Here is a 23,876-nt window from a genome sequence, read left to right as displayed (position 1 = left end):
TTATGTAGTTTTATTGCAGTAGCTTCATGTACAACTTATAGAATCAACTTGCAATACTTTTAAAGAAGGGAGAAGCAACCATTACTACCAAAATGACATCTTTCCCTTTACAGCATTAAAAAAAAAACCCCAGCTCTGTACTGGAGAACAGAAATAGTAACTTCATCAAACACATTAAACCATTTCATAACTATATTGTAACAACTGGGGGTGTGAAGCCTTTCAGGACATTTGAAGGTAAATGCAGCTCTGGATTTATATTTGACTGTGTTGTACACAGTACACAAAGGATTACAATGTCACTTTATGTGTGTTCTACGTGCTCCTACATAACAGCTAAAAATGTTATGTCATTTTCCTGTGAATTATGTAAAGGCCACATCATGAAAATCCGTGGTGAATTTACTGTCATGAAATGTCTGTAGGTTCTCAGTTTATCAGATAGATACTTTAATAATCCTGGAGGAAATTGCACTCCAAATCTGTTTAAATCAAACTTTCTTAAAGTCCAGAGGATTGATTTAAACAGCTTTGGGCTATGGTGTGGCGACCCCTGAAGGGAAAAGCCGAAAGGAGGACTGTCATGAAATGCTTACATCCTCTGTCCAGCAGGGGGTGCTGTCACCGTCAGTGCATATTGACTTGTGGATGGAGAAACTCGCATCCAACTTGTGAAGTTTGAAATTAGTGTAGCATGGACTGAAGAGCTATAGCAACTTCTTTCATGATGTGGGATGGCCCCAAGTTTTAAAAAACTATATAGTTAAAGTGTTGAGATTATACTGACTGAAATTTCAAGTCAGTTGGGTGCAATCTATGTGGGTTTATTAAAGTGCAAATGATAAAGACAGTGAAAAATAGTTTTCATTGTAAATTAAAAAATGGCAAAATACCTGGTCATGTCTACATAAAAATCTTTTAGTAGTTTTAGGTATACATATATACATAAAGAAATTGTGTGTGTGTGTGTGTGTGTGTGTGTGTGTGTGTGTGTGTGTGTGTGTGTGTGTGTAGGAATATATACACACACACACACACACACACACACAAACACACACAAACACAGGAACATACTGATCATACTACTTCTGCCCCGTTTCGTCAGTGCTCAGCGGAGGTAAAACTATAAACAGAATTAAATTATAGAAATAGTGATAATTTATTTTCTTACATTGGAATGACCACTCTGAGAACACCAGAGAGGAATACAGTCAGTCAGTGGAACTGTGACAAGACACTTACAGCTTTTATGGGAACCAAATGCACCACAGCAGCCACAATTTCTGTCATATATGCTTTTTACAATTTTCCAGCTGTACATGGTTTACTTGTTCAACTGTCTTCTTATCATTTCCTGTCTTGAAAAGTGATTGGATATCAAGCATGGCCTTCGAGATGTGCTGACCAAACCGGAATGAGTCCTGCGTGTCACAAAGCAAGGTAATGAGAGAGCGTGAGTGAGTGAATAAGAGAGAGAGAGAGAGAGAGAGAGAGAGAGAGAGAGAGAGAGAGAGAGAGAGAGAGAGACACACACACACACACACACACACACACACAGAATGTTATGTTGTTGCATCTTCAGTGAGTATTGATCTCATTTTAAGCTCTTACTGTGTCAGGGCAGGAGAACTTGCTGGAGATGTGGAATGTGATGAGATTTTCCCCAACAATTATATAAGACACACCATAACCATCATCAGCCACCTGGGAATGGACCAGAGATGTAAATAAAATACTCTGATCAGCATATCAGCACTTCTCCATAAGTGAATTTAACTCACCGGACCAAACCCTCCACCAGCACTCGCATATTTAGGAAACTTGTTGAGGTCCACTAAGTTGAGCTGCTGTTGTGGAGTCTGACTAGTTGACAACTTCCAAGGCTCTGATAGCACCTAAAACCAACACAACAAATGTTGGGAATGTTGTGACAGAAAAAACTGTGAATGAGAAACCAGTAAATTATGATTATAGTTTAAACCTTCTTAAGAAATGGTGAGTCCACAGCAAGGTATTTGGACATGATGTAGAGACAGAATAGGTGACGGTCGATACCAGAACCAGTCATGGCCAGACGATACATGTTTTGATGCTTTTCTGCTGCCTTCCTAAATAATCCAAGTTTCTGGGCATTCTGATTACAAAAGGAGAACAGCATGAAGGCAAACACAGAAGAACTTAATGTCATATCACAATGATCTCATTTCTGTTGGCAATCAGATGTAATCTCAACACTGCCAGAATGTCACGCTGTTCAGAGTCCAGGGCAGTGACACACAGAGCCACCTTATTCTGGGTCTTGGTGACCAAGTCCTAAGCGGGGACATAATAACCTCTCACACCACTGATGTTCAAAGTCAACTCTTCTGGGGAAAAAAAAAACGTTCCTGATTTGTCTAAAGCGATTCTGTGCGTCTGTCTGCTCTTCTTACTGTTGCTCCAGCATCTTCCATGGCTCGGACAAACGCTACCGCCTCCGAAGTGCAGGAACGTACTGTTTCTGTGCGACCATCTCTGAACATGCGAGTCATTGACGACTCGTACGTCAAACAGAACACTCCCTGGTCCTGTAAGTCATTTAGTGATAATGAGTATTACATTCAAACAATTAAAAGGCAAACAGTGAACAATAATGTCAGTAATGTCATCCTGACACAGGATCATGGATCAAACCAGGCCTACCCTGTACTGTGCAAGCTGCAAAGCCAGCTGAATAAAGGCATCAGGGCTGGTCTTGCATTTCTTTATCAGCCCTTTTCCAAAATTGGTAAACTCACGACCATGGAAGTCCACATCATCAGCTATCTGCTTGGCTAACAAGTATGAAGCATCAATGTTTTCTTGGCACTAAGAAAAATGAAAAATAAAATATATCCTTAGTGGTGAAAATACAGCTGTCCTGACACTGGGTCAGTGTTTGACTGTACCTCCTTGGGAATCTTCCATTGGAGTCGAGTGGGTTGAGGTAGGCCTTTGTTTGCGTCTCCTTTGCAGTGTCCCTCTTCTGTGTAACCCAGATGGAAGCAGTCTGTTGCCAGAATGTACTGTACAGAAAGAATAGGACATCTGAAGAGATCCACAAATTTTGAACAATGGTTTTGTAATAAAATATAAACACAATTTTGTACCTCCCACATATGTCCCACGATTGGTGCATCAGCCCAAGAATGTTCAGCATTTAAACCCATTTTTCCATTCGGATAAGAGATTAGGGTGAATGACTTGTCAAACCACCTGTCAGTAAAGAACACGGGAAACAAATCACTAATAGTGTAACCAGCGCTTCAACCGATAGTAGAGACATTCTAGGGATCTCTCTGTCTACCTGTCATAGCATTTTCCATGAAGGAGAGACTTGGCATATTCATCAAGTGAACCTGTCTTATTTGAGTCGTAACCCTGTGGCTCCTCGTCGAATGTCAGGAAGAAGGCAGCTGACTCAATGGCATCCAGGGATGCTTTGTTTACCCCTTGGCTGAAGTATTTAATCCGTGTGCGAGCCCATGGTATTCTGGAAGATATGATATTACAATGAGGGATATTTATATCTTCTTTTTCATGCGTTTTGTTCATTTGCTTCTGGGTTTATACCTGTTTCCCGCAGTCAGGGCAGCTAATTTGAGCTCACCAGGCTGGGGTTCTGATTTATCATTGAGGATCCTTTGAAACTGTGTCTCAAGTTCACTGGGTAGGAGGTGACGCCCCCCGGTGTACAGCCACACGCAGAAGAAACGGCCCTTATGGTAAACAACCAAGTGCTTACGATTAGTAAGGTGTTGCACAATATCTGTGGGGAAGGACCAAGAAGAAAAGTTAATGTTCCTGGACAAAGGAAGAACTTACAGAAAAGGTGCATGACGTTAACTGAAGGTATAAAATGTGGATATTGTTAAACATATAATATAGAGCCTTTTCATGTAAAAACATACGTTCATGTCATTTAACAGTTGATATAAAAGATGAACTGTCACTTCAAGATTCAAGTGCTATCTGCTGAGTGGGTTTGAGGCTGGATTTCCGGGTTTAAGGCATATTATGGCCTGAGCAGTTGCTTACCTGTTTCAATTCCAGGTATACGGGTGGTGTTAAACATCCTCTCCATCTGAGTGGAACACATGGGAACAATCCCCAAAGCTCTCAGCTGAGAAACAAAGACAACGAAGAAGAAACAATGTTGTTTATTGAAGGAAATAAATAGAAATATTTTCTGTATAGTTCAAGCTAGCGAGAAGATGGGAATGGAGTAGGCGATTGGAGCTTGAGATGGTGTATCATGAGGTTTGAGTCACAGCATTACCGGTGCATGTTCCCCACGTTCCAATTTGCGTCTGTACTGCAGCATGGCATGCACCACATTGCCTGCTCGGGCAGCCTGTCGGTGAGTTGGGATCACATACAAGAGGTCCTTCACAAAGATCCATTCACCAGGTGATAACACAAATAACAAAAGACACACAACAGTTATTTTCTTTGGTTGGAATTCTATTTGTAACTGAAATGTTCAGTGTTTCAGTAAAAAATGTGTTTTGTACAAATACTTTACTGTTTTTTTGCATTGGTATAAGTCTAAAAGACTAGTGCAGTAGTAGCTTGCGATACAAGTTTAATTTCTTCCTTGACCAAGATGGTCAGTCAAACTACTCCTATCTCAAACAAATTTTCGTCATTTAAATAAGTAAAATAATTTAAATTTATTCCAGCCTTTAAAAAAAAATCTCCAAACCCTCTAAATTGTGGAAAAAGTTTTTTTGATTAACCAATACATATGCATACTCTTCCTGTACACAATGAATTATACATAAGCTACTTAAACAATGAAAAGAAACGCAAAAGTCACAAGCACACACTAGCAACGCTTTAACTCCACGACCAACAAGTGGGAAGGAATGAGATGCGATCTCAGTTGATGTATCCATCAGTGGTGTACCGAAGGATGGCTCCTAACTCAGATTTTCGCTCTTACGTAGAACAAAAATATGGACTGAGCGATGGCTCATAACTCAAAACACTTGTATATCGGGTTGCTTGTATGTGAAGGTACTCCTGTATAGCCTGACCTGTCTTACCATTATGTAGAAGTTACTGTTCACAATGATAGGACTTCTTCCCCTGAGGTATATGTACTCCTCCCACCAGTCACTAACCTAGAGAATAAATCACATTGCTGTTGCATTGCTGTACAATGAAATTTATTTAGTATCACTTGTGAACATTACTTACATAATTTGTTTCCCACCAGGATTTCAGGATTAGGTATCTTTGGAGTTTAGCAGCTATGGAATCCTTGAAGTCATTGGCTAAAATCTCCATTTGGTTGTACTCTTCACTGTCCAGCAGAGGCCGAACTGACTCAAGGTACTGAAGGGGAAAATCCATGTGTATACAGACAAAGAGAAACCTGGACGTCAACCACAACGGTGTCCTTGACATGGTGCAGGAAGGCAGTTAAAACACTAGATAGCGCTGTGGCTAAATTCAGTGCAATATTAACAAACTAAATTCAAGAAATGACTAGAAAATGATTAACTGTCCAGATTGCTGAATAGGAAGAGTGTGGCTAACATCCATTCAGGGTGATTAGTTACCCAGCAGGTCTAGTACCAAACTGAAATGTTTGATCAAATTCATCCCAACAAACTTGTCAAAGAGAAGAGTGTTTAAGATCAAAGTTCCATGTGTAGTTTATTTAAAGGGTGTGAATTTACAAAAAATAATTTAAGCAAAAAAAAAAGAAAAAAAAGTAATGGGTAGGAATGTAGGTAGGTAGGTAGACTTTATTGATCCCAAACTGGTAAATTCACATGTTAGAAGAAAAAACTAACAAGAAGAAGAAAATGTGGAAGGTATAAAATTAAAAAGAATAGATTTATATCAAATAAAAATATGTATTCTAAGTACATACATTACAGATGTACAGATTTACAAACCCTCTTAATGGTATCATCCACGCTGGGCACAGGCAGCCGGGGTAAAGAGGCCTGGAAACTATAGAGCAGAGGTCTGCGTCCAGACAACATTTTTACCAGGATCTGGAAGGAAACAAATGAAACGTATAACAAAACCAATGCAGTCACAGACTGCAACATCCCACTTGAAAGTAGTATAGCTGGTGCATAGCTTTGACCTTTCAGGGTAGGTCAAAGCTATGCACTAGCTTTGAACATAGATCAGATCTAGTGCATAGGTAGATCAAAGCTAGTTTGATCTATGGTCTTACACATGCCTTCTCCCTCGTCTTTCTATCTTATCCAGTTCCTGGGTGTACAAAAGTTGAAATTTGACCTTGACCTAGTTTCCTCAAGTTCAAGGACATTGTCTCATTTTCATCCCCTTTGCTGCCCGAGTAATTTGCTTTTTTCAGATGGACGGATGAACAGACGAACAAACAGACCAACACACGAACACCGACATTTACAATACATCACCGCTTTGAAGCGGGATGTATTGTAACAGACAGACAGACATTAGCAAGTCATAGATCTTGAGTCAGAAACACATGTCACACTTAAAGATAGATGACAAAACCTACCAACCACACTTTGGTTGATGTGCTCATTTTTCCATGGGTTTCAAAAATCCATCCATGGTAGGAGAGAAGAACTTTAAGCGTGTATCTCAAGAGGTAGATGAGAAACATCCACAGGCCAGTGGCAAACATAATGGTACTCAGCACTGCTTGGGTCTGCTTTGATGCATAGTCTCTGTTCGGAAAAGGCACAACATGACCTTTGTTAATGATAAAGGTAGAATATGAGATTAGAAACATGTAGAATAAAGACCCTGAAGAAACACGGTGGATACAACAGGGTTCTGACCTGTATGGTAGGTGTTCCTTGATGGTATCAATCATGCCCAAGGAGAGGTCTGTGTGCATATACAAGGAAGCCATCATGGCAATCACAACAATGAGCCAACTGAATGGACTGGCAGGATAGACTCCAGCCAGGATACCATTCTGTGAATGACAAGCAAGCGATTCAATATTAATCCAAGTTTCATCACGAGTTCTGCTCACACAGCATTGCTGACTTGGTCTGTTGCTCTGGTAACAAAATCTACATGTCAGCTATTGTACCTTGAATAGAATGGCTTTCTTCTTCCATGCTGTCACTCCTGACAGGTAGATGTTCTTGATGACCTCTTGACTCAGTGTAAGGTCCACACCATCTGGCCTTACGGTGAACTGGAATCCTACAGCCTGATGTGCTTCAGCCATCTCTAAATGCTGCAATACTACAAAGTCAAAGAGATGCTCAGGTCAGGTTTTTGGCTGGAAGTAGTACTGACTATAGTAATGCTGTAAAACCGTAAGCTGTTTTAGAATTTTAAATACATCAACTCAACATCAACAATGAATATCATGAATCAATGTCTGCGTAGGTTCTCTCTGGGTTCCCCAGCTTCCTCCCACCTTCAAAAACATGCAGCTTAGGTGAATTGATGATACCAAATTGCCCGTAGGTGTGTGTTTCATGTGTGTTTGTCTGTTTACATATGGCTCCACGGTGCACTGGCGTCGCATCTGGATTGTTCCCTGCCTCACCCCTCCATTCACCTGGGATAGGCTCCAGCTCCCCGCGATCCGCGACAGCGGATGAAACGGGTATTTGACAATGAATGAATATTTCAGCTTTAGGTGTTAGTTACTCCTAAAAGCTCCTGTCGTTTAATATTGAACCTGTGTCCATTGTTTGTGTTTAAATACCTAATATGTTTGTTCCTTTGTTCTTTTGTTCCTTTAATGTCTTTGTTTGTCCAAAGCTGTTTGATTCAATCCACAGGACTTCAAAGAAAGTTTCTTGCAAGACGTTTTGCCTCTCATCCAAGAGGCTTCTTCACTTCTGAGAGGATTGAAGAAGAATCCTTGGCTTCTGAAGAAGCCTCTTGGATGAGAGGAGAAATGTCTTCAAGAACTGTCAGTGAAGTCCTGTGGATTGATTCAAACAGCTTTGGACAAACAAAGACATTAGAATTACAGTATTTAAACAACTTTGGAGAACCATGACCTTGATAACTGAGAACCTGCACAGACATCTTTGTCTGTTTGTTTGTTTCTTCCTGTTATTGAGGAAGATGAAGAAGCACACACCCTAGTGCACACACACACACACACACACACACACACACACACACACACACACACACACACACACACACACACACACACACACACACACACACACACACACACACACACACACACAGTGCCTTGCTCAACTTTCTCAAGGGCACCTCGGCGGTGCTCAGGAGGTAAAGTGGCACCTCTCCACCTACCAGTTCACACTCCAATTTATTTATTTATTTTTGGCACAGATGTGGGTTTTGAACCGGCCACCCTCTGGTCCCCAGCTCAAGACTGAGCTACTGCTGCCTCAAATTACAATGCGTACTGACAGTACTACGGTAATTACATTTTCATAAAGATGAACTACAAGAAATCTATTGACTTTCACAGATCTGTTGGGAAATTACTTGAAGGAAATATAAATTTGTTAGTCTTTCCTGTTTGTTCATACGATAAATACAGCAGGCTGAATTCAGAGATAGTGTAAAATATTTTAAACTGGGGTAAAGTTCAGCTCAACCATTGTGTTTTGTATGCAAATCACAAGAATGATAAAGAAAAATATTTCGAGTTCCCCGTTCCGGGTGACGGGGCTAGGGTTTCTTTTTCCACGCCATATGACTGAATGGTTCCCAAGTGGGACAAAGTTGAACGACCAGATATAGCAGCGCGTCACCGGAGCGTGTGCGCGCTCCTCAGATGGACATGACAATATAAACACAGGCTTCAAACACAGGAACATCAAACTGAGAAAACTAAAAGACAAGCTGAAGGTCAACCTCTTTTTTTTTTTTTTTTTTTTTTTACTGAATATCCCAACAAAGAATTTCCCGGTATTCATTTTTACTGGACTGATTCTTCAGTCGTGATTTCCACTTGATTTTTCACATGCATGGCTTAACACAGTGAAAACAACTAAATCAGGATAATAAAAAAAAAACCTGCTTTAGTTTTTAATTCTGAATTTAAAACATAGAGTACACGATGTATTTATCTCTGCAGCAAAACACACCCACAGACCAAGAACAAACTAAAGCCTAAAAACTGAAGTCATATCTGTACCTGATGCTGGATCAGTTTAATCCACTCGGATGTCAAACTCTTTCTGCTCAGACTCGTATATTCGGTGTGTCTCCGGTGTCCTTCGTGTGGCTTTGCTCAGGTAGTGAGGACAGACCTACCTCCTGCCGTAAAGCCATGCACCCCCCCCCCCCCCGGACACGCTTCTGCCTGTAACGGGACACGGAACACAAACCGAGTCACAGCCCACGTGCTTCAAGCATCGCGCAATGGAACTGAATGAGTTGGGTGGGGAGGAAAGACCAGAGCAGCAATGGGACGTTTTCTCTGCAACCAGTCCAGTGTGCAGAATAGTATTTTAATAATGATACAGCTGACATGTTATTATCAGCATAACCAAACGTCGTGGCTTTATCTTGATTGCGGAGTTATAAAAAAAACAAACACCTGATGCTGCTCATTAAGAGAAGAATAAAAAAAAACTCCAGTGGTGTCTGTGTCATCACCACGATCAGATCCAACAGGTCTGTGAGTCACACAGGAGGTTGGTTTATTGTATATAAAAAAAGAAATAAAGAGGGTGACATGAGACTTATATTTCAGAATTAGAACCCGAATCCGCTTTTTTGTTGTATGTGTATACTCACAAAGACTTTCCATTCCATTCCATTCCACTTTCCAAATTATTATGTTAATCCTAATATATGAACATTATACACTGCTGGTTTCCATTTGAAGTGACAGTACAGGACGGTTCTAATGGGTTATTGATACTGCAGGCCAGTGGAGAGTGAAGGCCGATGCTGGTTTCTGTTTTGCATTCAGAGCTCCTTTGGATCGACGAGGGAGAAGATGGAACATATTGTTAGGGTTTGAAGGGAAGTTTGTTACCTGGATGGTTTACAAAGATCTGTATTCATAAATAACGTGTTAATTCCTGATGAGATAGTGGATTACAAACAGAGGAAAGTGGAAACTATACAGTATGTTAATAGAAAATGAACACATAGAAAGTCAAAGTTCTTACAGTTGTCGGTTTATTTCAATCAATTATAAAATTTTATATCAATAATAAGATACTTTCATAATAGCCTAATGCTAACAAAACAATTACTAAATTAAATAATTAATAACATAAAATCCTTTTGTCCCAGAATCACTCAGTACTTTTTGGAGCTGTCTTTGCTCAGAAACAAGCTTTAAACTGAAGGATGAAGGATATTAAACATGATAGACAGCAATGGTGTTTAATTTCTTATGCTTGAGAAAACAGCCTGTCTCATGTCAACAACAACAGTCACAAAATATTTATGCCATACAGCATAGAAGGTCAACAACATTAAAAATGAAGACAAAAAATGGATTCATAGCAGATAGAGATAGGCAGAGGAGTAAGAGTTCTGGTGGTGAGGGTCTGGAGATCCAGCTTGACAACAGCATTATGTTTTATACTCGGCATGAGCAGAACCTGGCCACCTTCAACTGTCCCCTGTCCAACAAATGCATCTTTATCAGTCCTGTGGATCTATAAAGTAAAAATGGAAATAAAGTTTTTATTTTGAAGTATAAGACATAATTGAACAGTTTTTGTGCTTCAGATAAAAATATTACAAAACAAAACATATCACTACGTGAAGCAGTACTAATACTGAACTCAGTCTATTGGTTTGTTCCTATACCTGCCCCCACGTGTGCGTCTGCAAACAGTATGACGTCACCACATTCTCCAAGTTGTTTCCACCAATCACAAGCAGCTTGTCAGTGGCACCCAGGAAGTAGAGAGCGGGGAAATCTGCATCTGTTCTGGTGAGACTGGGAAGCAACTCTGACCAGGAGTCTAAATGGCCAAATAACAAAACGGTGTTTTTGTTAAATGTCCAGATTATCAGGTTCTGTATGGCCACTGAGTGCCACACTTATTTATTTATCTATGACTAAAGGCCTACCATGCTTGGGTACTGTTGTTAGTATTGTTATTAGTATTACTGTTATTACTATTATTAGTGTTAATATATCTTTTTCTGTTAATAATAATAATAATAATAATAATAATAATATTATTACCTTTAACTGTCTTATTTTTCCTCAGTGCACATTTTCTGTATATTTTCTGTAATAATTCTGCTGCTACTGTGACACCTAAATTTCCCAGTTTGGAATAAATAAAGTATATCTATCTATCTTGTGAAATAGTCTAAATATTTATCATTAGCTGCTCTTCTTCCCTACCTTCCTCAGTGTTATACTGAAGCAGCAGCTTCTCTCCAGTCCTCTGGATACTTCCTAACACATAGAGGCAGCGTCCATACCTGGTGACCAGGGGCACATCATGCGACAAGGACATGCTGAACTGGAAGTCCGTCAGTGGTAGAGAGGACACAAACCTATAAAGCAGAGGTTCATTCATACAGCAGCTAATACAACAATGAATTTGTGGAGCCTGCTTGGAATAACAGTAACATACCAGTTATATACACAATAAAACAGCAGAGTTTCTTTGTGTCATGCCAGTGACAAATAGAGCACAAACCTCCACGTGTTGTCCCATGGATCATAACATTCCACAGCCATGTAGAGAGCCGTGCTGGAGTCGGGGGTCACCAATGAGTCCAAGTACCAGCCCCCTATGGCATAAATGCAGCCTTCACAGGCCACAGCGCTGAAGTGTCTTCTGTGCTGTGGACAATAAAACTGTTTTCATTTTTAAATGACTGACAGACCCATTATCACTTTGATTAGTTTAAGTCATAAGCTGCAGGACTGCCTCACCTTAATTAGAGGAGCTGTGGCTACCCATGTGTGAGTGCAGGGATTATACCTGAAGGAAGACATCTTGAACTCCCAGCCTCTCTTTATACGCTGCCGGTAGCCTCCTATAATGTACAGGTAGTTATACAAGACCACTGTGGTGAAACACCACTTATCAGCCCTGAAAGGAAGCTCCGTGACTGGATACCAATCTCCACCATCCTCTGAATCTTTCAGGGAGAAGACATGTCTTGAAGCTTCTGTCTCTGGGTCCTTCCAAGATGTCAGGTTCTCTTTTCTAAGGCTGCAGACATGTTTGTCTCCTTGCTTCCTCAAGTGGACAAGTTTTTCCAGCTCTTGATTGCTCAGACACCTGAGTTATGGAATCAGTTTAGGAACAGCACACAAAAACCTGATTACAGTCAGAGATTTCCCATTATGTAAGTGTTGCATACCTGATAATTTGAGGCATTTCCAACATGTTTCTACTCAGGTAGGTGAACACTGTCATCTTGAGCTCAGGACAGCAGATCTCTTGAGCCAGACTCAGGAAGGACAGACAGTTATCAGGGGTGAGTTCGTCTGCCAGGACAGACAGGCACTTTGAGAGGAAGGTCTCTGCTATGAGATAGGTGCCGACCTCCAGCCAGAAAAAAGGAAGCAGGAGTTGGCAGGTTGGCCGATTTGGGAGTGAATCAGATCAAAATTTGCATAGCAGTACATGGGGAGTCCATAAGGGACACTGAGACATGGTTATATGCATACCTGGATGTGTGCACCCAATTCCTCCCTGGGGACTTTAAAGTTATTATGGAAAGTGAAATCAAGGAGATTGTAGAAAATGGAGGAAGGAATGTGATCCAGCTGGATGAGGCTCTCTGAGATCTCTCTCATCCTGGACTGAGACAGGGCTCTGAAGTACTCACTGCACTCTGACAGCCTCCCTAGGTCCACCTTAAGAGTTCATTATAACACCAAGGCGTCTGCAGCTTCCATTAGTCTGTGATTGACATGTACAGTTGGGATAGCAATGGTTTGATTTCTACTTACGTGGAAAGCGTGTGTGCTGGTTTGGACAGTCACCCTATCTGCGTCATCTCCAAGATAAAACATGCGGAGTGCCTCATTGGATTTCCACGCCTCTGAGTCAGTTTTGCATGCTTTTCTATCTGGTATACCTTGAGACGTTCTCCAGTTGTTGACCGTCAGAAGAGCTCCCCAAACTACTGCAATACCACATTTCATCCACATCCATATCCACTTAAAGACGACCATAAAACTTTTCCTGAGCGTATTCATGTCAGCGACAGGATCGAACTTTAGTCCTTTATACATTTTAAAACAGTCTGTGCCTTATGTCACTACTAGTAAAACTCACACTATCACAGTTTAAAGGGCACTGCAAGCTTCCTAAATAAGGGAACATAAACATTCTGAAAAATTCCAAACAGCCAATGTAATGGAAAAACAGAAGACAGAACAACCAGAGTAGTTCTTGTACCAGAGGCTCCTCTTCCTTTCCTTTCAGCGAACCACCTGAGATCAAAGATTTAAGACTATGTCTAGAGAACGCAAATGCAAGGCTACATGTTCAGCTTCACAACTCTTGTTTGTTCCCACAACAGAGTCAGTTCAGAAATGTCGCTCAACTTTGCAGCAACTTTTCCTGTCTGGTCTATTCTTGGCACATGGAAGTGAGACAACAGTTGACCCTGTGGGATGAAACGTGGTCTGCACTCTGCTCACGTCATGAGGGGGAACTCAAATTACTAAGCAGTTACTATCTGCTTCACAAAGTCTAACAATCTCTTTTTTAAAATAGATCTTTTAAGTAAAGATATATTATGTAAAAAACAGGTCAGTTGATAAAGGGTGATTATACAATTTTATTAGCCTTTAAATTACATTTTTTTAGTGCAAAAATGATCAACACAACAGATGTTTCAATAATAATAACGTGTGCTTGGACAATTATGTTTACGACAGCAACAGTACCACTAAGGAATGAGGTACAGTTAACATTCTAGTTTCTTACAGTTGTTTCAGCTACCGTCAAGTGTAAAACTAAGACTGCATGATATTAGACTAGGCGTCACATAAAGTAGACAGTCCTAATTAAAGACAATCATGTACAAACTTCATGAAAACAGACAAAAAGTCATACAAGAAAAGTCAAAACACAGTTAAGTCAGCAAAAAAACTAAATGTGATGTGTTTTTGACTTCAATCATTAGTCATTCTAATTCAGGCAGAATGTGTTCACGTTGTTGCATAAATGTGTCAATTTAGTTAAGTAGTAACCAGAAATCTAATAGAGTATGTGGGAATGATTCTAAGATACTCAAAGTAAAGATCAACAGGAACCTTTTCTTCATATGGACTGACCAATATCTACATATAAATACAAGTTCAACTAAAATGTGCTAAGGTTATCGACCTGCATGTCTTGTACTTTCCACCTGCTCTAGTTCAATTAAAAGTACTTTTGTTTACAGTAATATTATGGAAACGGCCGTCTAACAACTTACTGAAAGTAGAATGTGGAACTGTTGCTTTGATTGGCCCTTAATGCAGAAAGAACACCAGTTGAAAAATGTGAAGTGGAATGATGAAAACACAGACATTCAAAAGCCCTCATGCTCTTCTTCTTTCTGCTTTTCCCTTCAGTGGTCGCCACAGCAAATCAGTTGCCTCCATCTAACCCTGTCTTCTGCATCCTCTTCTCTCACACCAACTACCTTCATGTCCTCTTTCATGTCCTTCTCTGTACTCTCTATCAACATCCTCAAAGCAAGTACTACATTTGCAGTACTTTCTTTTGGCATGAAACCATACTACAGCTCACAAATGCTCACTTCTGCCTTTAGTCTAGCTTCAACTACTCTTTCCCATAACTTCATTGTATTGCTGATCAGCTTTATTCCTCTGTAGTTGCCACAGCTCTGCACATTTCTCTTGTTCTTAAAAAATGAGCACCAGCACACTCCTCCTCCATTCCTCAGGCATCTTCTCACTATCCAAGATCCAAGCCCTCATGCTAAACTTCATCAATTGGTTTAGTAAGCAACACGAGTTAATGTTTGAACATAATTGTGGAGCTGTCACAGTGATAGGGATGCGTGTTGCATGTTGATGTGGAGTACAGTGCAGTCAATAGTCATCGCTCTTTTAAAATTGATGCTACTGTCATTGTCTGAGCAACAAAAATACTTTCTACCGTACATCAATTTATGTTATGTCTTAAAATGAATTCTGGGGATGGGGACTTCCCATGCCAGATGGCTTCTACCCGTCAGCCCTTTTTTTGGATGTTGTTGATGTTGCAAATGAGATGAAGGTGGTGAAGACTGTTATAATAACATGTCCGAAAAATAAATACATAAATAAATAAATGAATTGTGATCAGAGTCACTGTTGGTGCGTTGATTAGCCCGAGGCAGCACAAAGCCATTGCACCATTGATCAACAGAGAAAAGCTGATGACACAGTAGGTTTTGATATGTGTCAGGGATGCATCATTCAGGAGCTGCATCTGTGTAAGCAGGTTCACAATTCATGGACAATCTGCTTCTTTCCTTGCATGCAGTGCTGGATAGGATGGGTAGGACACAGATAATTAAGTAACACTGATCATGTCTGCACATTGGCCAAACTGAAATAATAAATGATGAAAACATAATAGACTTTTTCCTTGTGTCAGCTCTCTTACAATATAGCCATGTGGAAGTATCCTTGGGCAAGATACTGAACCGCCAAATCATTACTGTTGCTGGCCATTTCACCAAATACCATTCCATCCACTACTAAAAAGAATGCTCACTTGTATTTTTATATACACATTCAGGTAACTAAAGAGCATCATTGTACTCCTTCAGGTATTAGTGTATTTTTATTTATGCAGCTAATCGCACAAAAGCAATCAACTAAATTGATTAAACAGTTATGAGTCTTGATACACTTGTTTTGAACACCAGATTGCACCACGCATTTTGAACTATAGAGTTCAAATCATATTGAATAAGAGTCCCAAATGATAAGATGCAATGTTTGCTGCTAGGGAGCGTTTAACATTCCATACTGCCCAAATGTAAGAGGACTTGGGATAAAAGTTACTTTGTGACATCATGGAAATCAGGAAAAGAGCTTTTTTTGCTTGTAGTAGGCATCAAAACGACACTGGGCATAGTCCTGCAAAACAACACATGTCACAGTCTTGCAAAAATATTATCAAACTTTAGAACTTGTGCAGAAACAAAAGAATAAAAATCTCTTTACCATGTATCCAAACTCAATTGTGGATATCTTTGCTTGAATGATGGACCACAGCCCCCAGAGGAAGTGTGACGCTAATGCAAACCTAGAAATGAAATAAACAGCGAATGAAATCCAGATTCTGTGCTAACTTTAATTAAATTATATTCATCACTGCATCAAAATGTAAATAATGCAATGTGTTACCTGTTAGCTTCAATAATCATTTGTTCTTCAATCTCTGTCTGGTCCACTGTAGGGTCAGAGCTCTGTTCTGCCAAATAAGCTCTGATAAAATATAGCTGAAATAAGAAGCAGGATTATTTGATATGTTAAACAAATGGAATAAAATGATCATTTATAGATGGGTTGTTACACAATACCTGCATGACCTGTTTGCTTATCTTCCACAAATCTGGCTTTACTTTACAAAAAGGGTAACAACAAATAAAGAACTGTGATGTTCATGTAAAAATGGATTACATTGGTGCACAGAGAGAAAATTTATGGTTTAAACTATGTTTAGTGAGGTACACTGACAGACTCCTCCAAAAGTTCATTATCAAAGAAGTTGATTTGATTTTTGTCAACGTGACAACTTTCTATTCAACCTTCTCCTGAGCTAAAAAATACATTTACAATTGTAACCACTGGATGGCATTAGATGGTGTAACCAGAACACTTGTTACATTTATTTCAAAGAGTTTAATCAGCAATACAGAACAGTAAACTGTGTCTGTCTGAGATTCACAGAGAGAAGTCAGTAAAACTATTTTAACTATATACAAATTATACTACTACTGTTACTGCAGTGAAAGGAAACTAGAAAACATTTGTATTTATGCCATTAGGTGAAAACTTTAATACAAAGGCTAATCTCTACTTTCACTCAACATCTTCTCTATTATTCCCCTTGAGTCAGATTTCTCGGAAAAGAGAAATTTATTTGCTACTCTTGATAAAGCAATTATATTATTGCATTCAGTTAATGTTAATGTATTCTGTTAAAAGCTGATTCTTGTGAGCCTCTAAAATCCAGGAATAGAGTAAACAAAAGTTAGAGGTTTTAATTTTTTAGGGGTTTAGACTGACCTGCTGCTCTCTGGTGGGGTAGTTCTCCGGTGTGGATTTGTAGAACGGCCATTGGTCGTAAGTGTAATCATACATCCATTCGCAGAAATGGTTCCCAAAGTCAAACCCCCTTGATAACAGAAAACACACCATTTTTGGTATTAATGCGCAATAAAAACAAAAGATCTATGAGTTCACAGTTTACCTGTAATTATAACTGCTGTACTCAAAGTCTATCAACATGAGTCTGTCTGATGAATTGTGGTCCTGGCCATCCAGTAATAGAATGTTTCCTGCAATAACAAAAGGAGAAGTGTAAAAAATTTTCAGCATCCACACTAAAAGCCTCAAATTGAGGTCAAGTGAAAGTCCTGACCACAAAATCATTTACTGCTTTAGTGTCTTGGAAAGAAAATAGCTGAAACCATACTCAAAAGATTTCCCCCGAAGAATGAGATATCTGAGATGATTGATTGTTAATTGTAAAGGCCCTATTCATTACAAACCTAAATCTCTGACTGACTATATACAGTATATGACCACAAACTGGCCATTCTACCGAATTCATGCAAAGTTCAGAGTTGGAGACACATTTTTAAAAGTTGTTTTTTTCCAAAAACCTTGTCCATACATAAATTGTGCCATGTTTCTACAGTCAAGTTAGTTAGTTAGTTCAAAAATTAGTTAAAAACCTAAACAGTTCAAAACCTGGGTAACAATGATGGTTATTTAACATAAACAATGTAAACAGAAACAGTATAAACATAAACATAAATAATAATTAAATAACATAAATACGTATTATTATTATGTTTGAGTATAATGTAACAATAATGATGAGACATTGCCTTCAATATGTGAAACATTACGTGTTGTCACTACCGTAATGTTACAAATTGTTACAGTAGTGACATTTTTAGACAATTTGTTGCAAAACTCAAACATACTAACAAATAAATGGCTAGAAATAGATATTTGAGCAGTTGTACACACAACAAAACATTATACTTTGATTTGAGTCCTTCAAGTACTTGTAGATAATTGTACGGTTGTGACACGTATTAATGTAATATACTGATTTTTCAGACTTTGGAACACATTTACTTACAAATGATGACAGATAATGGCTCACCATGCAGCCGTAAGGGACAGGGATGTTGTGTAACTTCCTGGCCAAAAATTCAGATGTGTGGCTAAAACCAGGCTCCACCCAAATGGAAAAACAACTTTTTTTACCACATAAAAGTGTGGGACAACATTTTTTGAAGCATGTTTTGTAATTTAACAAAAACAACTGCAAATTGAATCTTAATATTTTACATTCTGTTTAAAATAAACCAAACATGTATTTTAAAATTTACCACTGGAAAAAATGAAAAAACATAAAAAAATCTTTTAAGCATTTTTTTCAGGGATTGAAATTAGGAGTTGGAGATTGGGACAACTACTTCCCAATAGAAAGTACGTAGGAAGGAAGCATAAATGATGATTTTGTATATATTTAATTACTATCTAGTTACAGTATTGTGTTTAACTAGATGACACCACAATCTTTGTAAATATTGAAAGTCTGAATTCTTAATTGTTTTGTTAAGTAGTTTTTTTTATTGTGGGATAGCAATTTGCTCAAATTCAGTCGAATGACCCATATACTATTTCACAGGTTCATTTATACTTGTGCGATGAAGCAAATGAATGAGCCCCGGCCTTTATTTTACCAATGCAATACGCATATGTCTGTTTCTTACCTTCTTGGACATCGTTGTGACAAAAAACCACTTGTGATGGAGTTGCTGCCAGCAATGCACTGTTGCAAAGGCAATATCAAGATGGGCAGGAAGTAAAAGAGACAGAAGAGATAGAATTACATTAGTGTCATTTTTTGTACAGGATAATGGTTAACATATACATAGTTATTCAAGCCATCTGCGAATGGATGCAGTGGTATTATCCAGTAGGTTCTTAGTATGAGTAGAGATTATTCAAAATGTGGTAAATGCTCTGTTAATTCAGAGCTAAGATATACAGGTGCTAGTCATATAATTAACATATCATGAAAATTTTTATTTATTTCAATAATTCATTCATTCTTTCATTCATCTTCCGAACTGCTCTCAGTCTAGTTCTGTAGGCAACACAATCATGGGGACGACTGCTGACCTGACAGTTGGCTGTTCACAGAGCACTGTGTGTCCAAGCACATCAATAGAGTGGCAAAGGAAAGGAAATTATGTGATAGAAAAATGTGTAAAAGCAATGGCGATAACCGCATCCTGGAGAGAAGTGTGAAACAAAACCCATTCAAAACAATGTGGGGGAGATTGACAAAGAGTGGACTGCAGCTGCAATCTTCTTTTCCTTTCGGCTTTTCCCTTCAGGGGTCGCCACAGCGAATCAATTTCCTCCATCTAGCCCTGTCCTTTGAATCCTCTTCTCTCACACCAACTACCTTCATGTCCTCTTTCATTACATCCATAAACCTCCTCTTTGGTCTTCCTCTAGGCCTCCTGCCTGGCAGTTCAAAACTCAGCATCCTTTTACCAATATATTCACTATCCCTCCTCTGGACATGTCCAAACCATCTCAGTCTGGCCTCTCTGACTTTAGACTTTGGACTGCAGCTGCAATAATTCAGGCAAAAGGACCCCCAACTAAGTATTGAGTGCTGTACATGCTCATACTTTTTATGTTCATACTTTTCAGTTGGCCAAAATTTCTAGAAAATCTTTTTTTTAAAAATCAGTCTTGAGCAAAAATAATTTTTTTCTAAGATACTGAACTTGGGATTTTCATTATTATTCAGGTATAATCATAAAAATAAGAGAAATAAGCATCTAAAATATATCAGTCTGTGTGTAATCAAGAAGTATACAAGTTTCACTAATAGAATGGAATTATTGAAATAAAGGTTTTCATGATATTCTAATTATATGACAAGCATCTGTATAACTGAAATTCTATGCTAAAATAATCACTATATTTCACTGTGACTGACCATGAAGCTGAGAACATAGGGATTCAAATTATTTCCTTAGAAACATTTATCAGCTCAGTTAGGATTCAGAAGGTCAGGGAATTTAAAGCAGTGACAGTTGCAGCTTATTATTGCTTTAGTGTGAGACAAGCACCTATCTGTAAGATAACAAATATCTATGTACAAATACACAGACGATAAGCGGTGGGTTTATTCTCCATTGACTGCTGACGTCAGATTACCAGGAAACCACAGCAGTGAAGTTGGAGGAACACTAAGACAAAGGTCAGTCGGTAGACTAGATAAAATATAGTTGTTCCCACCACTAAGTTATTAAGTGAAAAATGTCTGTGATTATACTTTTAATAAGCCTTTTTCATTTCTGTAAATACTGCTTTAGACTTTTACAAAACAGTTACAAACACTATATGTATACAGTATATATGTATATGTATGTATATATGTGTATTTAATCTAAAGCAAAAACCATTCAGTAGTAGAAATAATACTGAAGTCTCTTCAGAATGGTTTTATACTGTAAGTTAACTTTTCTTAGTCTTCATTATAACTCCCTTGCATGTTGGATAAAATAAAAGAATATGACCGACAACCTGCTAAAAAGACATGACACCTGATTTGCTGTCCCGCATTCCGTTTACAGAATTCACACGTTGGCAGTTTTAATTTGACTCATCAAAAAAAGCGTGTCTATGCTAACCAGATTAATAATTCATTCTAACAAAAAAAGAGACAAAGATATGCAGTTGGGCATCGAGCCAGAGGTGCAGACGAACAAAGTGCAGTGTAATCCACATATCTACTGCAGCAATAAAACCAATAGACTGTAGGTGAAATTTGTGTTACGACATATTAAGTTTGAGCAAGCAAATCCCAAGAAGCAACTGGTGAGAAAGTTATGAATCACAAATCTTTTCAGGTTTTCAGCCAAGTCTCATAAACAGGGTTGTACAAGCTTAGCAGCTATTCTGCCTGAGACCTAAACCCTAATCACAAGGACGCAAGAACCAACCGTAGCCTCTCCAGCTCAGCAGGCAGATCCAACTTCATCAGCTTCTTGTACTTCTTCACGTGGGTTTCACGCACAAAATTAAGCTTCATCACTTGATCCATGTATCTTAAAAGAAAAAAGCACATCACTAGTTACTTAAAAACTGACAGAAAAAATCCTGAAAAGACAGGAACATTAAGATGGCCTTACCTGTCAATGGTCCCAAAAAGCCACTTGGGCTCTTTGTTAAAGGGCATAACCATTTTATGGAACTGGGCCATCCTAACTGCGATCTCAGCTGAGATAGCAGGATATGAAAGCTGTTCTGTGCGCATCCGGGTGTTCTGAGAAAACACAGGCACACAGACTCGACCTAAATTTCTCTATGCATGTGCACAAACAACAAGGCCCAGAAAATATTTAAATAGAATGTTCACATTGTAACCTAAATTATTTACAAAGAAACAAACACAGTGTGCTTCAGCTTGTGGACAATACCGGAAGATACTGCTCTAAGCGTCCCTCGGGGAAGATGCCATAAAGTTTAGGCCCAAGAGTTCGTTCAGCAAGGATGGCAAACATCACACTCTCCAGCACCAGAGAGTCCACACCCTACACAAGACACACATAGTTAAATGGTGATGCTGGGTTGGTTCACACTTCCATGTCAGATACAACAACATACTAATGCAGGTGTTTGTCGACTTGAATGAACAGTTTTCCTCATGATCAACTAATATCGCATCCTAACTAAGGTCAACTTCTTGTTTTGATTATCCATGACGTTAACAAACCTTGTGTTCCTAGGAAAAATGTAAACATGGTTATACTCTAGGGTAAAAGGCTAATATCTGGAAGTGGATAAGGGTATGAACATCTGTCAAAATTCAATGTATGAGCTGGTTGAAGACTATTAATGTCTGAGTTTGTTGATTACATATTCTAATGAGAGAGATGTTTTGTTGATAATTTAGGGGACGGGAATCGTACAAGCCAATGGTTTCTACCCGTTAACCCTTTTTTTTTCTTTTCGGATGTTGCTGATGATGTTTCAACACTGATGAAAGTGAAATATGTTGTAATAACATGTCTGGAAAGAAGAAAGATGAACTGAATAAATATGTGCAGACACTCACTTTCATAGACTATAAAGACCCTATTGGATTGACTAACCTGTAAGATGGCACCATAGACTCTGACCAGCACCTTACGAGGTTCATCTCCCACAGACTTCACATAGTCAGGCAAATAACACAGGTAGAGCAGATTACTGAGTCCACCACTGAAAAACAAAACCAGTTAAACCACTTAATAAGCAAAATAGTTTAGCAGCATTGTTGGTTACCATATTGCACCCATCACCTTGATCACAATAGAACACATCATTCACAGAAAAAAAATGACTGGAACATTGGATCCCACTTAAATTTTGACACTTACTTTGATCGGTCCTATTCAGCAAGTAAGACCTATTCACGAATGAGGTATTTACTAATGTGAATATTAGTAAATACCTCATTCAATATTCAATATCCATTGTTGTTTCAATCTAATGAATCATGAGGGAGCAAAGACAAACACACGACTGAACCAGTTGCTAGTACACACACTGGGGAAGGTATTAAACAAACTAATAATGAGGCAATTTCTTTCCCCTGATACTGTAAGACTTCATTTTACCAGAGGTGTGTGTGTACTTTATCCTTTATACACAAGTGCTAATTTTTTTAGCCTGATCTCTAGCATGAATAAACAAGCACATCTACTGTCTGCTGCAGACAGAGTAGTTACTGTCAAATAACGGGAAAAGAACAACAGTGAACGATGTAAACAGCTGCTATAATTAAATCTTAGTTGGAGATTCTGGATACAGTACAGGTTTCTCTATCTTCCTGTGTCTGTATGTAGAATTAATCTGTAATATATCTTCATGTTACCTGATTATACTGATCTGAAAATCTTCCTCTCTGATATTCTTCCATGATCCTGACAGAAAGTCTCGACACCAAGAAAACGCTCTGCTCCTGGTGTCCCGGTCGACCTCCTCGGTTCTCCCATCCCGGAAAGACTCTGCTTCAGAGTCGTCATCACCGTTGGCCCCCAACAGAGGACTGGGGGTCCTAAACTTCCTCTCGATAACGACCAGCGTGTTTCCCTTCCCCTTCTCCTCTCCCGGAGGATCGGTGTGTTCGGCTGCAAGGCTCCTGAAGCCTCCCGTCCGGCCTGTGCGTTTAGAGTCTTCACAACCGCTACTGGTCACATTTCGATACGACTGCATCGTGGCTTTCCGGACGGACAGGAAACGAGGACCGGAACGAAGTGCCCGTCCGAATCGGCCGCTGGCACACCCTGGTGACCGGAGCTGGGCGGTAAACGTACTTAACCGGAAGAGGCGTTCATATCTGGACGGCCTGAATGGCATTAGAGGCGGTTAATGTCTGGTCGTAGTAGAAAACTGATGACTTACACACTTCCTCATTGCACGCGCACGCGCACGACACGTCAAATAGGCTGAGCCGAACTGACGCTTTCTCCAACCAATCAGAGTTGGCTCGTGCATAAGGTGATTGGTTACTGCGTTGGATAAAAGCATACGCCAGTTTCCTGATCTATGCAGTACATGCTATTGCTTGCCTGGAAATTAATTTAATGGTAGTTTTCAGTCGCATACAGCTTATTTATTTGTGATTAAAAGTAGACGTTGCTAGCATAAAAATGAATGTGGGAAAGATAAAATC

General features: G+C 39.2%; 3 protein-coding genes across 4 annotated transcripts; all 3 read right to left on the bottom strand.

The window, feature by feature from the left end:
* Window positions 1-3: 3 nt before the first annotated feature.
* cpt1b (carnitine palmitoyltransferase 1B (muscle)) lies at window positions 4-9,267 on the bottom strand. Its single transcript, XM_068312836.1, has 19 exons — window positions 9,128-9,267; window positions 7,076-7,233; window positions 6,816-6,955; window positions 6,530-6,701; window positions 5,928-6,029; window positions 5,221-5,358; window positions 5,067-5,144; window positions 4,298-4,405; window positions 4,057-4,141; window positions 3,592-3,787; window positions 3,326-3,511; window positions 3,129-3,234; window positions 2,928-3,044; window positions 2,683-2,847; window positions 2,433-2,567; window positions 1,982-2,134; window positions 1,782-1,895; window positions 1,612-1,704; window positions 4-1,421 (listed from the first exon to the last, which is right to left on the bottom strand). The coding sequence occupies exons 2-19, from the start codon at window positions 7,214-7,216 to the stop codon at window positions 1,287-1,289; spliced, it is 2,364 nt and encodes a 787-aa protein (XP_068168937.1). The 5' UTR covers window positions 7,217-7,233; window positions 9,128-9,267; the 3' UTR covers window positions 4-1,286.
* An 855-nt stretch (window positions 9,268-10,122) lies between these two features.
* Window positions 10,123-13,489, bottom strand: LOC137594136 (kelch-like protein 42). Of its 2 annotated transcripts, none has more exons than XM_068313409.1 (8): window positions 12,884-13,489; window positions 12,599-12,787; window positions 12,289-12,473; window positions 11,855-12,206; window positions 11,616-11,776; window positions 11,315-11,469; window positions 10,765-10,922; window positions 10,123-10,610 (listed from the first exon to the last, which is right to left on the bottom strand). In XM_068313409.1, exons 1-8 carry the CDS (start codon window positions 13,166-13,168, stop codon window positions 10,425-10,427), a joined length of 1,671 nt encoding a protein of 556 aa, XP_068169510.1. In that variant the 5' UTR covers window positions 13,169-13,489; the 3' UTR covers window positions 10,123-10,424. The 2 variants fall into 2 exon arrangements, with proteins under 2 accessions (XP_068169510.1, XP_068169511.1); XM_068313410.1 differs by having other exon boundaries at window positions 11,616-11,761.
* Window positions 13,490-13,705: 216 nt separating this feature from the next.
* On the bottom strand, window positions 13,706-23,614 carry chkb (choline kinase beta). The gene is made up of 11 exons (XM_068312532.1): window positions 23,076-23,614; window positions 22,312-22,420; window positions 21,637-21,750; window positions 21,349-21,482; window positions 21,160-21,264; window positions 18,904-18,962; window positions 17,361-17,448; window positions 17,177-17,285; window positions 16,292-16,386; window positions 16,109-16,190; window positions 13,706-16,021 (listed from the first exon to the last, which is right to left on the bottom strand). Exons 1-11 carry the CDS (start codon window positions 23,558-23,560, stop codon window positions 15,965-15,967), a joined length of 1,437 nt encoding a protein of 478 aa, XP_068168633.1. The 5' UTR covers window positions 23,561-23,614; the 3' UTR covers window positions 13,706-15,964.
* Between the last annotated feature and the right edge of the window lie 262 nt (window positions 23,615-23,876).

The sequence above is a fragment of the Antennarius striatus genome, chromosome 4, assembly GCF_040054535.1.
Source record: "Antennarius striatus isolate MH-2024 chromosome 4, ASM4005453v1, whole genome shotgun sequence".
Lineage (NCBI taxonomy): Eukaryota > Metazoa > Chordata > Actinopteri > Lophiiformes > Antennariidae > Antennarius > Antennarius striatus.
This window is presented reverse-complemented; position numbering and strand designations above follow the sequence as displayed.

Bases quoted from the DNA above. Each gene is read 5' to 3' on its own strand.
- cpt1b (XM_068312836.1), bottom strand. From the start codon at position 7,216: ATGGCTGAAGCACATCAGGCTGTAGGATTCCAGTTCACCGTAAGGCCA. The intron at 4,142-4,297 runs GTAATGCTGTGA...TTTGTTTCTCAG, and splicing joins AACGTGGGGAACATGCACCG to CTGAGAGCTTTGGGGATTGT. The intron at 1,705-1,781 runs GTGAGTTAAATT...GTCCATTCCCAG, and splicing joins CTGGTGGAGGGTTTGGTCCG to GTGGCTGATGATGGTTATGG.
- LOC137594136 (XM_068313409.1), bottom strand. From the start codon at position 13,168: ATGTATAAAGGACTAAAGTTCGATCCTGTCGCTGACATGAATACGCTC. The intron at 12,474-12,598 runs GTATGCATATAA...TTCTGGCTGGAG, and splicing joins AATTGGGTGCACACATCCAG to GTCGGCACCTATCTCATAGC. The intron at 12,207-12,288 runs GTATGCAACACT...TCCATAACTCAG, and splicing joins GAAATGCCTCAAATTATCAG to GTGTCTGAGCAATCAAGAGC.
- chkb (XM_068312532.1), bottom strand. From the start codon at position 23,560: ATGCCATTCAGGCCGTCCAGATATGAACGCCTCTTCCGGTTAAGTACG. The intron at 22,421-23,075 runs GTAACATGAAGA...TTTGTTTTTCAG, and splicing joins TTTCAGATCAGTATAATCAG to TGGTGGACTCAGTAATCTGC. The intron at 17,286-17,360 runs GTAAACTGTGAA...TCTGTTATCAAG, and splicing joins TACAGCAGTTATAATTACAG to GGGGTTTGACTTTGGGAACC.